This window comes from Oikopleura dioica, chromosome PAR (genome assembly GCF_907165135.1).
Source record: "Oikopleura dioica chromosome PAR, OKI2018_I68_1.0, whole genome shotgun sequence".
In the NCBI taxonomy this organism is placed as follows: Eukaryota; Metazoa; Chordata; class Appendicularia; order Copelata; family Oikopleuridae; genus Oikopleura; species Oikopleura dioica.
The window spans coordinates 7,619,043-7,634,968 of NC_137293.1; the positions used below are offsets into that span (position 1 = coordinate 7,619,043).

General features: G+C 42.3%; 2 protein-coding genes and 1 long non-coding RNA gene across 4 annotated transcripts in view; 1 reads left to right on the forward strand and 2 right to left on the reverse strand.

Moving 5' to 3' along the window:
* The window catches only part of LOC145703342 (uncharacterized), an 89,833-nt gene that overhangs the window by 64,024 nt on the left and 9,883 nt on the right, over positions 1-15,926 (forward strand). The window lies entirely within an intron of this gene.
* On the reverse strand, positions 2,652-15,680 carry LOC145703586 (uncharacterized). 2 transcript variants are annotated; one of them, XM_081780965.1, is made up of 11 exons: positions 15,487-15,680; positions 14,576-14,736; positions 14,319-14,402; positions 13,746-13,971; positions 13,069-13,141; positions 12,618-12,868; positions 12,312-12,570; positions 10,949-11,103; positions 3,139-3,240; positions 2,942-3,051; positions 2,652-2,899 (listed from the first exon to the last, which is right to left on the reverse strand). In XM_081780965.1, exons 1-11 carry the CDS (start codon positions 15,577-15,579, stop codon positions 2,794-2,796), a joined length of 1,620 nt encoding a protein of 539 aa, XP_081637091.1. In that variant the 5' UTR covers positions 15,580-15,680; the 3' UTR covers positions 2,652-2,793. The 2 variants fall into 2 exon arrangements, with proteins under 2 accessions (XP_081637091.1, XP_081637090.1); XM_081780964.1 differs by having other exon boundaries at positions 12,618-12,866; positions 13,064-13,141.
* LOC145702440 (uncharacterized) lies at positions 3,332-9,104 on the reverse strand. The gene is made up of 3 exons (XM_081779663.1): positions 8,758-9,104; positions 6,262-6,348; positions 3,332-5,849 (listed from the first exon to the last, which is right to left on the reverse strand). The coding sequence occupies exons 1-3, from the start codon at positions 8,785-8,787 to the stop codon at positions 4,233-4,235; spliced, it is 1,734 nt and encodes a 577-aa protein (XP_081635789.1). The 5' UTR covers positions 8,788-9,104; the 3' UTR covers positions 3,332-4,232.

The window sequence follows — 15,926 nt, forward strand, 5'->3', positions numbered from 1 at the left end:
CGCTATCAAAAATGTCCACGAGTTCAATAAGGGCAAATCGTTACGAAATTCTCTTATTCTGATATCGCTCGTAAAATTTCGTAGAATAACGAAATCATCGATCTCAATATAAAAGAATAAAAAGCTCGCATAAAAAGTTCTTTTGTGTTTTCCGAAGCATGTCGATAAAATAGCCATCAAGCCTGGCTCAAACATTTTTTGTGAAGAAAAATACTATGATGAGAGACCGGCAGGAATCGTTCTATTATTACGATCAAGAGAAATATCCGAAATTGGGGGAGGTTCATTCGGGAAAAAAGACGTTCTCCACGCACTTGCCAGGGCGAGTTCTTAAAAGGGCGCACGAGAGGGGCAAGGGTGGAGCAACTGAGGCACGCGCAAGTAACGCGGTAGGAGATGGGCACACCCGGTAGGATATGAGGATTAGCAAATTAGCAGGAGCCCAGGTGATGTGCGCGGTAAGATATTAGGGTAAGCAAATGAGCATAATACCAGGTGTTATCGGAACATTTGCGAGCGGAAGTTCTCTCATCATTATCATCAAACAGCGGACAAAACAACTGGAAGTAATTAGATGTCGCCAAAAGGTTGGACATATATATATCATTCGACTCAGAATTTTCTCATCAAGATGGATTTCACAGAATCTGTCGCAAAACTAAAAAGCGTACCAAGATATGCTGGCTCAAAAGAGCAGCCTCATCTTTTTTACATCACAGAGGGAGTCCAAAAGACCTCTATAAATTACCATTTACAATATGGACGAGGAGATGCGAGATGGAATATGCATGTTCGAGCATGCTCAGCCAAAGCAGCGATTCTTCAGTGCAGTTCGGCTGATTCAAAAGTAAACCCTTGCAAAGGAACAGCCAAGATTGAGATTCTCGACCCAAAACTCATCATCGTCGAAAGGAAAGAAAACGTCAAGAAGCCAAGAAACGTTTTCAAGCTCAACTACGATCATCCGGACGTCAAAGACATCAAGAAATACGGCAAAGTCACGACCACCAGAGACCACTGCAAGAGCTGCAAGCCATCTTTGCGCTACCATGTCATCCAGCGCGAGTTTCGTTCTAATAACGGAAAGGTATCTGTAAGTTTGAATTCAGATCAGTCGAAAATACAGTATGACAATTCGAACTTTGTAATTCCTGGCGGGAAATTGGTCCTTGAGGCTGGAATTTCTATCCAAAAGGAACAATATTCCGCTCTTAAAAAGATACAAAGATCGAGTGGTTATTCTGTATCGGACACTGTTCCTGAAAATTGTGCGCACTATACTATCATTGATCCAAATTTTGAGCCTAGCATTTCTGAATCTGATTTGTCGCTCCCGGAGGTAACTGTTCCTTTTGAACAAACGCCAAAAGGGGTGAAACACTATCACTTGTTCTTTTTAGAACCAGATTTAGAAAAGCTAGATGACGCTTGTCGTGAAAAGTATCGACGACATCCAAGTTCGCCAATACATGCCGATGGCACTTTCTATGTCGTTCGAAACCTAAAACCATTTACTCAACTTTACACGATAAGCGTCTATCTTCAAGACCCAGTAAATCCAGCTAAATTTTTACATGTCCCAGTTGTGTTTGCGATCCTCCAAGGTAAATCGCAGGAGATTTACGAAGAGATCATGACTGTAGTTAAAGAGAAATTCAAGGCATATTATGGCCGAGAACTCTCTATTTCTAAAGTGATGACCGATTTTGAATCTTCCGCGGTTAATTTGTAGCTCAATCTGGGCTATTTAGCTTCATTTGCAATTGTCTTGTGTCCTACCGCGTAACTTGCGAGTGCCGCAGCTGATTGACCTCGAACCTCTCGCGCGCCCTTTTCAGAACCCGCTCTGGCGAGTGCGTGGAGAACGTCTTTTTATCCGTTCATTCATCGCAATGGGATAGACCGAGAATCCCAAATCCTCATGGCACTTTTAGATCGCAAAATTCAAGGAAGGTTTTGGAGTCCCTGACTCTTTTCACGCGGATTTCTAGGCTAAAATTCAAAACTAAAAGCAGAACTCCAAAGAGAACATTATCCACACTTTCATCTTCAACGAGAATGTCAAAGACTTCTGCGCTTCGAAGACAACGAAGAGAAATTTCCGACAACATGGCCTTGCTAATGGCGAAGACTAATACAAACTTGATTCTATCATGGATAGCTCTGTTTCTATGCTTTCCTCTTGGAATTCCAGCGCTGATTCTAGCCTTTAGCGTCCGGGTAACAGTAGTTTTCAGTATTTTCAGGAAACAAGAGCTTCAGAAACTTGTGGTAAAAGTGCGCGACGACAACTTCAACTTCGATCACTTACAAGAGATTTTACTCAAATGCAAGAAGCGAGGAAACTGGGCCAGAGGCTTGTCAATAACTGGAATCTCACTCTCAACAATTGCGGGTAAGAACTTTTCTAGCCACACCCATCAAATGGTTATCATTTTTATAGGTTTCGTCGTTTTATTCGTGTGGATCATCAACAACTCTATTTTCGATCCCCAATTGGCAGACACTGACCCAGCTAATGGTCCCTATCCTTCTCCGTTTGATGGTCAACTTAGTGGATAAAATGGGCTCCTCCCGATAAAACCGACTCAGGATATTCTTTTTTCCTTTAGAATAACTTTAATTCCAGCTTTGATTCATTGACACCACAATAATAAAAGAGTTTTATTTATTGGTATATTTAGCAATGGAGTTGTGAAAAGATTCTATTTACTCGAGTTATGCATATTTCCGGAGTTGTTAATTTGAAATACAGTTTGATTCTGCTTTTGGTCTTTTTGTGCATTCGCGTGATTACATATCGCCGAGCTGCTGGGCAAGTCGGTTCATGGTTCTGCTGGTGCTCTTTGCAGGGACACTGCTATCTTCCAGCGCGTCCAGGACGTACGAACGGTTGTTTCTGTTAAAAAATATCATACCAGTAATACGACAGAATACTTACGCAGCATCATTGTCCTCGTGCTGGATTCCTAGAGCGGAGTGAAGGCCTTCTTCGATCTTGTTTTGTGAGTAAAGACCGGCGTTGCCAGAAGTCACCAGTTGATTGATTGGCTTGAGGAAAATGAGTTAGAGTTTAAACTTTAAAGTTCCTTATAAATCGAGAACGCCAAAAATAGGCAGGCTCTTTCAGCGCAATACCTTTCTTGTAACGACTTTGGTTGTAGCTGGAAGTCCGTCCGATCGATGTTGAACAGTTTGGTTGTAAGCCGGGCGAGATGGCATTGGGGGTCCACCATGAACCTGTATGAGAACGATTAGATACAGATGTAGTGTAGTCTTTCATGCATGCCAGTAACTGCGAAATGCCTTCCTGCAAATAATCAGACGTGAGTTTTTATGTAACAATACGTAGCAACCGTATTTTATCTATTTAAGGTTTGAAATAAAATGAACTTTGACGAAATCGGGCGATCGAACATGATTTGATGATTTTGAATACTCCCAGCACCTACCGTTCATTACAGTTGACCGACACATTTTTGAAGGTTAAAAAAAAATTATTCAAACATAAAAATGGAACTTTTGGAAGAATAAGAATTCTAACATGATTTTTTCGTTCATTAGAAAAATGATCATTCCCCAAGAAAAAAATGGGGAAGGGAACTTTTGGAAGAATTCATGAAAAAAACATGTTATTTAACATAATAAAATCTGGAGATTTTTGAATTATATAGGGCGGAAAGGCTTCTCCAAAGAGCCAATCCATAACATAAAAAAGTGGTGCATAGAGACAACAGCTCAGAAAGGTGGGTCTTTTGAAAATGTGGCATTATCTGTCGCGAAGATAGGTGCCGGGTGTCATTTCAGAATCAACGTTTCAGTAGAAGAGAGAGAGAGAAAGATAGAGGGAAGGAGAGAAATAGTTTTTTAGCTTTTCTGCTTCGTTTTCCGTAGCAGTTTCCGCAACAAAGGTGTCTCGCGAGTTGATGTCCTCTCTGGATGCTTGTCCCATTTGGAGTAGTTCGTCACCAGACTCTTTAGCGAAGTTGAAATTTCCTCGAAACTTTCCTGACTGGATTCCTTGCGTCTTTCGAGGCAGGCGCCCAGATCGCCGTAGACTGAAGTATTCTGTAGCTATTCAGGGATATTCAGTTGCATCGTGAATACAAGAGATGGGGCGATATTTGAAAAAGGAACAAAAAAGAAACTGATTTTAGCGGAATTTGCTTTTCACAAGGCGTGCGGGCAAATATTGAATTTCATCAGTCTCTGTCATTAAATAAATACTGAGTTCACAAGTTTCTGCCTGGCGGAGGAATATCCCGTTCCTTTTGAATGACCGAATCGAATCGCTTGGACACTTCAGCTTCTTCTTTTTCAGCGTCTCCCAATGATGCTTCAACTTGGTGCAATCGTTTTAGCGTTGATCTTCCCAAGTTCTTCACTTCTGATGGAGTAGAAGGTGCTGTCGACGAGGGGCTCGCGAAGCGTGAGTGGGAAGGGTTGACTTCAGATGTAGATAGGCGAAGGAAGTGTCTGTAACTTGGTTGTTTGTTTTGAGAGGTTGACGTGAGTCGAGGGCGTCGCCACCGCCCGCTGGACGAGACTTCTGGATTCAGCCTCTCCGAGTAGACTTCCTGCTCGAGCTTGATTCGAGCGTCTGGGTGTCTGCTCTCCAGGTGATGCGGCTCGTCCTGATTCTCATCGGCTTCGTCCGTGCTTACATCGTCACGTGCTGGTGGAGCCGGTTGCGGGAGAAGCTGCTTCCGCTCTCGACCTTTTTTCCTCGGTTGCGCGGGCGCAAGCGCTTGTTTTGGGATTGCCACCGTTGCTGTTGTCAGACCTGTTGCGAGTTCTTTATTTGAATTTACAGAAAGACTAGTGCATTTTTCTGGAAGCGAAATTCTCGGAGAAGAAAATATAGAACTCGTTCCTGCTGGACGAATTGCTGTTGGCAAAAGTGCTGGTGTGATGGGCTTCTGCGTTGTCTGGATCGCTATGCTTGGCTCGCTGCTGCCCAGCTTGAACGTACCAGCAGTAGTGACGGTTTTACTGCTTCCGGAAACATGCTGGGCGAAATTCAGTGAGGGTTTGTTGTTACTCGCGCTGCTGGACGTGATGACGTGATTGCTTGATTCTGTGCTGGTTACTTTGATGTTGACTTCGGAGCTATCTATTTTGGGGATTTTAGTTGGTGGTTGGATGTAGTTGAGCGATCGTGGGTTGACTTGAATGTGGCGGTTTGGTGGGGTGGAGATGATTGTGGGCTTTTGGCGCTTTGTACCGATTAGGTCCAGCGTTGAGGCTCCGTCCACACTTGGCGGTGTAGAAGCAGCCGTCGCCGCTGAAGTCGGCACCGCTTGAAGCGAAGGTGCCATGACGTAGTATCCGTTTTTCTGTTGAGCAAGTGGGGTATTGTTGTTCGACTCTCGTGATATCGAGCTCGCGTATGGACTGTAGTAGACAATCTGTTGCCTTTGGAAGACCTGTGCATTGGTCCCACCGGCGTGTTGGCTCGTCGGAATGACGTAGCGGGGAGTAGCCGTCGCGTAGACTTCGCCGCTCTGCGTCGTTGACGGTGCGCGGATCACCGATGCTTGGGTCACTCGCGGATGTTGCTGGATAATCGGCTCTTTTCGTATCACCGTCTGGTTGTTGTTGAGGACGATGTTGCCACCGTTGACGAGTCCGTTGGGCCCGCTGGGCACGATTACTGCCTTCGCCGTCTGCGGCGAGCCCTTTTGGCCAATTATCGACGTCATCGACGGTGCGACCTGCTTCACGGCGACGCGGGGCGACTTGTTGAGCACGATCTGCTCCGTCGAAAATGGCTTGTAGAGTGCTCCTCCATTGAGCCCAGTAGTGAGCACATATTTCAAGCCGTTTTGGGGTCCATTTTGTCCAATTACCTGATCATGGTTACACAAAACACGATTTTTCAAGTTGCACGAAAAAAAAATTGGCGATGGCGGGGCGCACCCTGGCCGCGGGGGTTGAAATTCAGAAAACTCTGAAAGAGCTGAGGCAATTATATTTGATGGACTGGACTGCCGCCGCTAGCCCCAATCTCGAATCTTTTTGAAACTATAATTTAGCGGGTGCGGGCTAAGACGGTTTCTGACTTTTAGAAATATCGCAAGATCGTAAATTTAAAAGAAACAATACTAATCGCTCATGGTATTTAGCTTCTTTCTCATTTGCGCGCTTTTTTTGCTATTTTTACGAGTCAGTTTGAAAAACGCTCGAATCAGTATTCGGAGTAGTAGTAATGGCCAGAGTGCCAAAAGTAACAGTGCTGTTGTGTGTTTTGTAACCACGGGCCTGAACGTACTGGAACGGAGCTGGTGCGGACACTTGACTACGCTGTAGTGAAGTCATCGGGTAGAACATCACATGGTCGGACTGGGTCTGTTCGGAGTTTTTAAATGATAAAGAATCGAAATCATTAATTCCCAAGGGATAGTTTGAATACTTGACTCTAAAATCGATCTACTGAGAAGATCTTACTCAAAAAGATAAATGAAAAAATGAATTAAGAATATGTCAAGCCTTTTTAAAATTATTCAGGAGCAACAACAGAATTAAAAAACTTGAAAGAAAAATAAAACCGGATGAGAGCAGATCAAAAGCCGTTAAATAAGCGCGCCAGAAAAGGGTTCACAAGAGCGTCCTGAATGTTCTGAGCCGAATCCGGATTATCTAGCGCGCCCTTGGGCCACCCGCGACCTGGCCAGCGCCAGAAAAGAAGTGAGGTAGCCCAGGAAAAAGTCCCGCTTGAAATAGCGGATTCTTCTTTTGCCTATTTAACATTTCGGATTAACTCATAATAAGCTAGCAAAAAAACGACGAATTCTTTAAACTGAATATTGCAAATAAAGTGTCAAAATACGCAAAGAATAAGGGTCAAGAGGGATTATCATTGTTGACTTGATAAATTTTCAAATCTACCGCAAAAGTGACTTGAGTTCAACTATTCGGAATTGAAATAAAGCTGTTTCAAAACTGAATAGAACGAACCGAAAGAATAAACTCAAAGCGTGGGGCATGTTTGCCAAGTGATGAGCGTCACAGTTGGTTTGGTTTTCTTGGCTCCGCCCGCCACCAGAAATATACATTCCCCTAAAGCAAACTGAACCGAGCCGCTCGCCGTTTATTCTGTTTTGTCTTGAGCACACATACACATTACGCAAACAACAGTCACGGGCAAACAGTGCTAGGACAAAGCCAGGCATTTCTTTTTCTTTCTTTGCTGCTTTGTGTGTGCTTCTTTATCTTCTCCTTGGCGACATACGGCCGAGAATAGAAAGAAACACACATATCGCACAAACCAGCAAAGAAAAAAAACACGGACTCGATCGATGGTCGCTTTGGCGATCGGGCCCGCCCCGTGGCAAGGCCCAGCGAAAAAGAAAGAGCGAAGATAAAAAAAAGCATGCAGGCAGGAGAAGCAGCATCACGAGATGCCTACGTAATACGCAGTAGCTTAGGAGAATGAACTCGCAAAAAAATGCGAACTCGAAAATGCGTTTTGAAAATGCTGACATTGCAGTTTTCAAAATTGAATTCTTCGTTTCTAAATACTACGTAGTAAATCTATTCAATTTTCTTATGAATAGAAAATAATTCTTATTAAAGCTGGATTAAAAGTATTTTAAAATAATGCAGACGGCCTCAATTAACTCTTATCACGTACGCAGTTGATCTTCTGGTAACTAAGAGTATCGAATAATAAAATATACATAACGCCGAATTAAAAAGAAAAAAAAGAAGGAATAATGGAAAATCGAAAAAAGACGTCCCTTGGGTCGATAGACGAGGATGAGTAAATCGAGAAAAAGAGCGTCGCCAGCGTCCCACGAGATCAAGAGCGATAAAAATCGTTGAGTAACGGCGGGGCTCAGCCCCACTCTCTTGTAAGTCACGGGATCGAACCACTCGCTACCACCTCACAAAAGAAAAAAAATGGAGAAAGGGCAACTCAAGCCAAAACTGTCAACTGGCGAAATAAAAACAGACTTTGAGACAATAATCCAGCATCAAATCACAACAGAATCAATACGGATTAACACTGTAATGACTGTACTTCATTCTCCAAAATCAAATAAAGAAAAAGCAAGAAAAAGTGGCTTTTTCATATAAAAAATCTCAAAAATAAATTCGAAGAAAATTCTAGATCACTTTGGATGAGCTTGATCGAACCTGCTCTGTCGAACCCTGATCCCCAGGGCAAGCAGTGACAAAAGATAGAGGCCTCCTTCGCAGCTTCTGAGTGTAACTCAACTTGAGACCCTACTAGACTCATAAAAAAAGAAGAAGAAAGGGCAATTTACAATTTGCGAAATTGAAAAAATAAGCGACTTCAAATTGAAAAACAACTAATGATGAGATCGCAAAATTTTTTATTTCTACTCTATTAGCTCTCTCGTTATTGAGAGCGTATTTGTGTAGCCAAGCGAATCCAAAGCTACATCACAGGAAAAAGAAAATAAGCCAACATTAAAAAATGGCGAATTTAGCAATTTTATTTGAATATTTCGAAAGGGCAAATAATAAAATAGATCCGGGTCCTTGAAAGTGGGAAAAAGAAAGAGAGCTGGTAGCAAAAAATGCACTTTTTCGAATCAAAAATATAAAGAAAAAAGTGCATTTTTAGCACGAAAATATAAAAAAAAGTATCAATTTTAGAGAAAACATTATTAAAAAAGTAATTTTGGCTCGTTTGAAAATGTTTCTTCCCGAAAAATAACTTAAAATCAACCATTAAAAGTCCCAAAAATTATAAAATTTTCCTGAAAAAAAACTTTAAAAACTCCATTCCTTTGAGTCCGCATTTGTTCTATTCTCCATTAGTTGTTTGCCTGTGCTGTTGATCGTTTCTCTTCAGCTGTTTGGCATCGTTCCTTTCGTTTTCGCTTTTTTATTCTCTGTTTCTTGTTAATTTCGACAAAGCTCTTTTTCTCTTCGCGGGTGTGTGAGTTTGTGTGTCTCGCTAAACGTTGAGTTGACTAAGAGGGGGCCCTCGCTTTTTCTTTCTTTCTATTCGGTGTGCCGGGTTTGCTGTGTCTCGTTTTGGCTGGCCCTGGGCACCGTCGACTCGAGGCAATTCGAACCGCACAAATAGTCGCACTCGGGCGCGCGCGCCAATTGGCTCGATTGATGGCCAACCCACACAGCGCAGCCAATCGCGAAGCGAGTCGAAAATCGACGAGCGCAAATTCAAGAAATTCATCGCGAAACCAAATCGCGCCACACTCACTCGCACTAGCAGAGACTCACGCGGGAAATACCAGTAACAACAGTACTTGCAATTGGACAATACTGTCATACTGTTACTGTGAGTAACTAAAATTGGTCTGGAAAAGTAGAAAATCATTTGAATTTTAAAATAATTATTTTGTCATAAAATCGCATTTTTCGAGCCGAATTTGTGGCCCATTTCAGTCTTTTTACAGTCATTTTCAAGAGAAAAATATTTTATCATTATAAAAAAGCTTAGTCAGCTATTTTTCGTGTGAATGGGGAAGGTGATGTAATATTTGCCCAACACCTGTAATCCTTATGTATATTTCCCACCAGCAGCTTATTCCATTCTATTTGAATTCGAGCATTTTCAATTCAATTTTTCATTCAGAATTTTCAAACGCGAGATGGCGGCTCTTGGCGCCCCTCGTGGCCCCACCTCCTTCTTCGTTTTGGAATTCGATGAAAATCGAAAAGAAAGGAAGAAAAAAAGATTGAGAATTTGAATTTATCCGCCTTTAAAATTGAATATCAATTTTGCCCACGCGCTTTTCTTGTTTCAAGTCTCATCCCTTTTCCGTTCATTCTGCTGCATGAATCATCAATTTCGAGAGCAGCAATTTTCGCTGATCAATTATTTGACAGGTGCATATTTAGAAAAAAAACGACGCTGTTAGCGTGTCGGTGTCCTTTTACCAATTTACAGTCACGGAAGGAGAAATCGATCTTCTCTTTGGGGGACCCTGGGAAAACAGATTTTTTTGGGCTTTTCCCGGATTAGATCACGAGAATCTGATTATTGAGAGGATCTTTTCCAAGGTCGATTTTACGAAAGCTAAGATAAATATTCTCGGCAGCCTGTGTAGAAAACCTGAGTCAGGGATTCAAGTTTTCGTTGACTCAGGTTTTCTACACAGTTTTCCGAACTTGGAACTGTACCTAAGGTACTAAAGAAGACAAGGAGACTGAAAAAACATCGAGTGCTAATTTATCCTCAAATCAAGGTTTGTTCTGATCGATAAGTTATTGATTGAGTGAGGGCTTCTTCTGTCTATTTTTCAAGTGAATTATTCAGATGTTTTCTTAGGAGGGCTCAAAGAGGAATCTGTTTGAACGAATTGAATCAAAATCGATCCACCTCCTCTTCTGTCTTACTGTATTTCTTTTGAAAAATTAACTGAGAAAAGGGATGAAAGGAGTTTGGCGCAAATTGGGTCGGCCGGTTTCGTAGTTGTAAAAAAAAAGTTGCGAAAATTGCGCTGAGTTAGGCGCCATTCGTCATGTTTCTTATATTTATGGCAGTTGTTGAGGATTCTGCTTCCGAGGATGCTTTTTATGGCGGCGCGAAAAATAATTAGAGAAGATAGGACCGGCAATACCTTTGAATCAAGTGACATTTATCGCCTACAAGGACGATTCCAGTCGCTAGAAAGTTGCAGTTTTCAAGTTTATATTTGTTAGTTTGATTATAATTTATAAATTATTCGACGCCCATTTATTGATCGTTATAAAACTTGCGAAACAAAAAGAGAAATGCCTTTTCTTGGCACGTGCTAAATAAAAGATTGTCTAAGAAAACGTTTGATAATCCTCTAAAAGCTTTCAAAGGATCTTATAAACCAGCTCGGAAGCAGAGTATAAGTTATTCATCAACATTTTTCTTCCCCGTAACAATTATGAATTATTGGATTTCCTGAAGCTTTTTCTTGTCGAATTTCTCATGCTCTCCTGCTATGTTTATCCTGCTCTGATTTTGTTGAGTACTTACAGTAGCAGTTGGATAGACGCCTTCGTCGTCGTCGTAGCCGCCTTCTACCAAAGTGCAGGAGCAAGTATTGGTGCCACGGGCGTTGGAAACATGAACGGTGTATCGACCCAATTCGCGGGATGTGAATTCGCCATAAACCAATGTGTAAACGTTGCCTGAAAATAGCCAGTTTTTATCACGCTATAAAAAGTATTTTCAACGTCATAAATCTTTCCCATCTTTCTATCAGACGGACAAGATCATCTGACAGTAGGTTGAGGCTCAACCGTTGAACGATCAAAGTGAAAGCTTGCTCTTGAAGGCAAATAGCTTGATTATTAGCTGGTAGTAATTATTTTGTCAGGCTTCCTGAAAATCGCCCTCATTAGTCCTGTCAAAGCTTGACAAGCTTTCTGTTTTCGGAAGATACTAATGTACTTCTTTCTTGAAATGAGAGCCTGGGCTCGGCAACCTCTGTGGAAAACCTTAGCCAGGTTCTGAAGAGCTTGAATTAAAAGCCGCGTAGCGGCTTTTTTCAAAACGAAGCCGCGAAGCGGCTTCGGAATGTTACCTTTAATTTAGTTGAGAAGCCGCTCCGCGTCTTCGTTTTAAAAAAAAGCCGCCACGCGGCTTTTCTTTCAAGGTCTTCAGAAGTTCAGAACCTGACTCAGGTTTTCCACACATGTTTTTGCGCCCAGCTTTCAGATCATTGGATTAATCATTGAAATGCTTCGTACAAATGAAAGCTCATGTGGCAATTAGTAGTCGTTGCAGAAGGTGATTAACTGCCATGCTTTTGGTCGGCTATTTTATGATTATGCTTCCTCAACTCGTAGTAGCACGAAGTCACTTCCTGTCATGATTAGCACCTTGTGAATCTGCGCCCAATTGATGAAGGTCAATTTGTGACAAGGCGAGGAAGCAACGACGACTCCCGACTGTGAGCAAAACAATCAAACACGTGGGGGATCTATTCATTTGTCCGAGGATAAAAAACGGAAAGCCGCTTTACTACCCGTTTTTTGTATACTTGTCATTTTCAATTCAAATTTTCTTCTTTTCATTCATCATCAAAATTGAATTCAACAATTCAATAATTCAAAAAGTTCGGAGAAAATTCGTTGATAAAATTTGATCTCGCTACCCTAAATTCGCGCTTTTCATCACGCAATCAAAAAGTAAACGTCATCGTACTTCGCTAAAGCTTGTCACATAATCAACTTGATTGATGCCGGAAATAAAATCACTGACTAAAGCGCACTGATAAGAAGTTCTGCTCCCTGCGTTCCCAAGAGAAGATAAGAAAGAACGTAAAGCTGACTATCTGCATTCTACGTAGTCCTCTAGCTTATTATCCAATGCCTATCGTTGGACGTATAAATACCTTTTTGTAAGAGTCGAATGTCTCGCTCGATGCTCTCACGAACGGGCTGATTGTTGTGATACCACTGGACAGTAAGTGGCTGTGCACCAGTGACGCGTACTTCGAGTACTGCCGGCTCGCCAAGGGGAAATTCTTTGTCAACCAGGGGTGCGATGAATTCTGGTCGGCCAAGGGCTGATGGTGGCCCACCTGCTGGCTTTGTCTGTTTGTTCATGAAGGAGGAAATGTTTCCAAGAGCCGATGATTTTGCATCCAATGGCTGAAAATGATTAAAGTGAAAAAAGGACAAAAAGGTGGGGTTTGTACTTTTGGCTTGGGAAAGTTGACGGTTGGCAAGCGGAGAACACCTTCCTTCTGCGGATTATTCAAATCGTGGTACTGCTGTGCCGGGGGCTGTGGCGACTTGCGAGTGCTTGCTGTAGCGGGAGCTCGGCTCACTTGAGCTGGAGGAGCAGCTGGATCATAAGTCGCGACGTTCACCGAGACGGGCTTTGTTGTCGGCGCTGAAACTGGCTTCGGCGTGAAGGATGGTGTGCTGGTTTGGAAAGAAGCGACGTCTGAATGAAGGAATTATCGTTTTCGTAAAGATGTACTTAGCTGTTTAGACTTAGTGCTAGATAATTGAGCGCGCGCTAATTAAAAATTACAAAGAACAAAGCTGAACGTAAATCCTGCGGCGCAAGTTTACCCACCATAACGTGCTTGACCTTTTGTTAGAATTTGGATTATCACTAAGCTAAGTAATAAGTTAGCGTACCTGGTCTCTTCTGCACGGGCGACGGAGGCTTCACGGATTTGGGAGCGACGACGGGAGCTGCTGCAGTCGAGCTCTGAAAACCGGGAAATGGTTTGGGAGTTGCATTGAAGCTTTTTGGCTGACGGGAGATCATGTTTTCGGTGCTCTAGTGTTTTCCTTCGGGCGATCTCTCTTTAAGAGCGTTGTTCTAATCTGACAGTGCCTGTTGTGTCTGTGCTCGCGGTAAGTTTAGTTTATAGCGGTCGGGGACGCGCAAGGAAGGCGCAAAAAATATATACCGCGTTCAAAGAGAGAGTTCTGAGCGCAGTTGAGCGCGCTGAGCGTGGATAGCGCTGAGCAGCGCTAGCCGCCGCAGCGCTAGTAGTCTCACGTCACGATTTTCGGATCCAACGTTGCTATTCACCCCTATTTTTCAGTGTGTTCAGTCACTCATGCCTGATTTTGTCTGACTTTACTCTTATTTATTCTATTCCTGTATTTCTTATTTTCGCCTTGAACCAGGCCCGAAGCGCTTGCGAAAAAAAGACACGGCTAAGGAGCCCTCTCAGAATTTCAAAGGATCCCAATTGACCACTTTAAACTGGCTTTATCGAAGCAGATAATGATGGGTCACTCTATAAATTTCGTTGAAAAGGTCAGCTGGGCGTAAAAGGAGGCCAAATAAAGATAAGGCCTACCAAAGATTCTGGCTCTTCGTAAATCTCCTGTTGATAGACTGGCTCCTGTTGGTAGACTCTTGGCTCTGGCTGGTAGACAGGTTCTGGCTTGTAGACGGGCTCAGGTTGGGCTTGAGCGGCACGTTGTGGAGTTGGTTTTGGATTGAATGATTTTAGATCAGGAAGTCGAGAATGCGTGATTCCTTTGAACTCGCCCAAGTCGAGTGGACGAAGATCCAGAGTCTGCCTAAAAGAAGAAATAGACAGACACGTTGATTTGATTTCTTGCGGCTGCCACAAAGTGTGACAGTTGCTATGCGACAAACGCCTGAAGGAAGGAAGCTCTTGAAGCTACTTTTAAAGTTTTAACTCGGCGGAGGTAATCAAACACTCCTACACGTCAGATTATTTCGTCGGGATGGAACTCCTCCGAATTTGAAATTAGTCGAATTACATTCATGTAGCCGAGCCCAGGATAAGATAGTAGCACCTGGTGGTTTTTATCTTTCGGTTGAGGCGCTAGTTGGTAAGGAGTTAAAATTCAAAACTTGTAAGTTAAGAAATTTCAAATTTCAAATTGGCAAAAGAACTAACTCGTTTTCTTCGCGGTACATTGAAGGAATTGTCGAGATATTGCCCAAAATCGTGTTGAGATCTTCTGATTTCCGCAAATGGGCTCTATAAGGAAGTGGGTATTGACGATGAGACACTTTTTGGAGAAACATCTTTTGGTGCGTTTTTGAGTTTTTGAGTTTGAAATTTTGAGACAAAATTTGAGCGTATTCCGAAAAGTCGGATTTAGCGGGGACATGAAAATAGGTCAGCTCGGGGCGCGAAATTGAGCAACTTACTGATTGCTGCATGTTAACTGTAAGTATCCATTTCGTCCACATTCTTTGATGAACTGTGTGGCATCTTGAAGCTTCATATTATCAGTGCGGGTACCATTGATCGCCAATATCGCCAAGTCGACCCTCATGCCAGCTGCCGAGGCTTTCCCTCCGGGCGACACCTAAAATAGCTAAATCAACAAGCCCAGCAAGCTGAGTTTTAACAGCTTAGTTTAATAGCCATTTATGAGTTATTTCGGTGAAGAATTCCGACTAATTGCCGCTGTAAAAACGCTCGTTTTTTTCACAACTTTCAGAAAAGAAGAGCAAAGGAATATTTATGATTTTGACGGGCGCTCGTATATAAAAACGAAGCAACTAGTAAATCAATCTAAGTCGGATGATCAAGATTGCCTTCCGGTTCTTGCTTTCCGGTAAAGATCAAAGTTTTGGATGGATAGTGGTAATTAGGCCGTATAATGACCAAATCGCCCTGCTGTTAGAACAAAGTGAGCATCAATCTAAATTTCTGATGACAAAAGTCAAAAAGTCTGAAGACCCTGAATCATACTTTTCAGAGCATGACGAGTCGCTTTTTTCTTTTCTTGTAATACACAGCTGTCAACCTAATCATTTTTTGTACTTTCAAGAAAACGACCTTGTTTAGCGACCACAAAAATTAATCATAAATACAAGTTTTCTTGTTTCTTAAAAAGTTTCTTCCTGGGCTCGGCAACCAGTGTAGAAAACCTGAGTCAGGGTCTGAAAGATCTTCAATAAAAAGCCGCTTAGCGGCTTTTTAAAAAACGAAGCCGCAAAGCGGCTTTGCCAAAATTTCAGAAATATATTGGAAATTCTACGCGGCTTTTCATTTAAGATCTTTCAGACCCTGACTCAGGTTTTCTACACAGACTGCTGAGCCCATCTCTTACCTTGGAGACAGTAAGTGGTTGATTTCGATCAACTCCGCCAGTAATTCCGAAGCCCCAAGGAGCACCACCATTCAAGTCAATTGTAAAGCTCATTTTTCTTTATTCAATTTTTTTCTTTCTTTCTGATTGCAATTAATAACTCTTTAAAAATTTTAAGAAAAAGAGGGGATTAAACTTGGCGGGAGGCGACGGGGCCTTTATCATTGGACAGCTGACCGTGCTCCCTAACACGTAGCTAGCGGATAAGGCAGATACATTAACACTCTCAAGTCTGTTTGACTCATTTTCGAGCCCAAGTTTATGCACTTGTTAAAAGTGCTAAATTTGAAATTTTGATGATTCATTGATTCGAACCCCTTTTCTTTCTAGCGCAAGGAGAATTGAGCTTCAAATTAACTTCTTATTCGAATTTCCTTCAACGATTTCCGAAAAAGCTCAAG

Bases quoted from the DNA above. Each gene is read 5' to 3' on its own strand.
- LOC145702440 (XM_081779663.1), bottom strand. From the start codon at position 8,787: ATGGAGAATAGAACAAATGCGGACTCAAAG. The intron at 6,349-8,757 runs GAATGGAGTTTT...AACTCCGAACAG, and splicing joins GAACAAATGCGGACTCAAAG to ACCCAGTCCGACCATGTGAT. The intron at 5,850-6,261 runs GCCCGTGGTTAC...AACCATGATCAG, and splicing joins CTCCGTTCCAGTACGTTCAG to GTAATTGGACAAAATGGACC.
- LOC145703586 (XM_081780964.1), bottom strand. From the start codon at position 15,579: ATGAGCTTTACAATTGACTTGAATGGTGGTGCTCCTTGGGGCTTCGGA. The intron at 12,571-12,617 runs GTACAAACCCCA...AATCATTTTCAG, and splicing joins TCAACTTTCCCAAGCCAAAA to CCATTGGATGCAAAATCATC. The intron at 2,900-2,941 runs GTAAGTATTCTG...ATTTTTTAACAG, and splicing joins CACGAGGACAATGATGCTGC to AAACAACCGTTCGTACGTCC.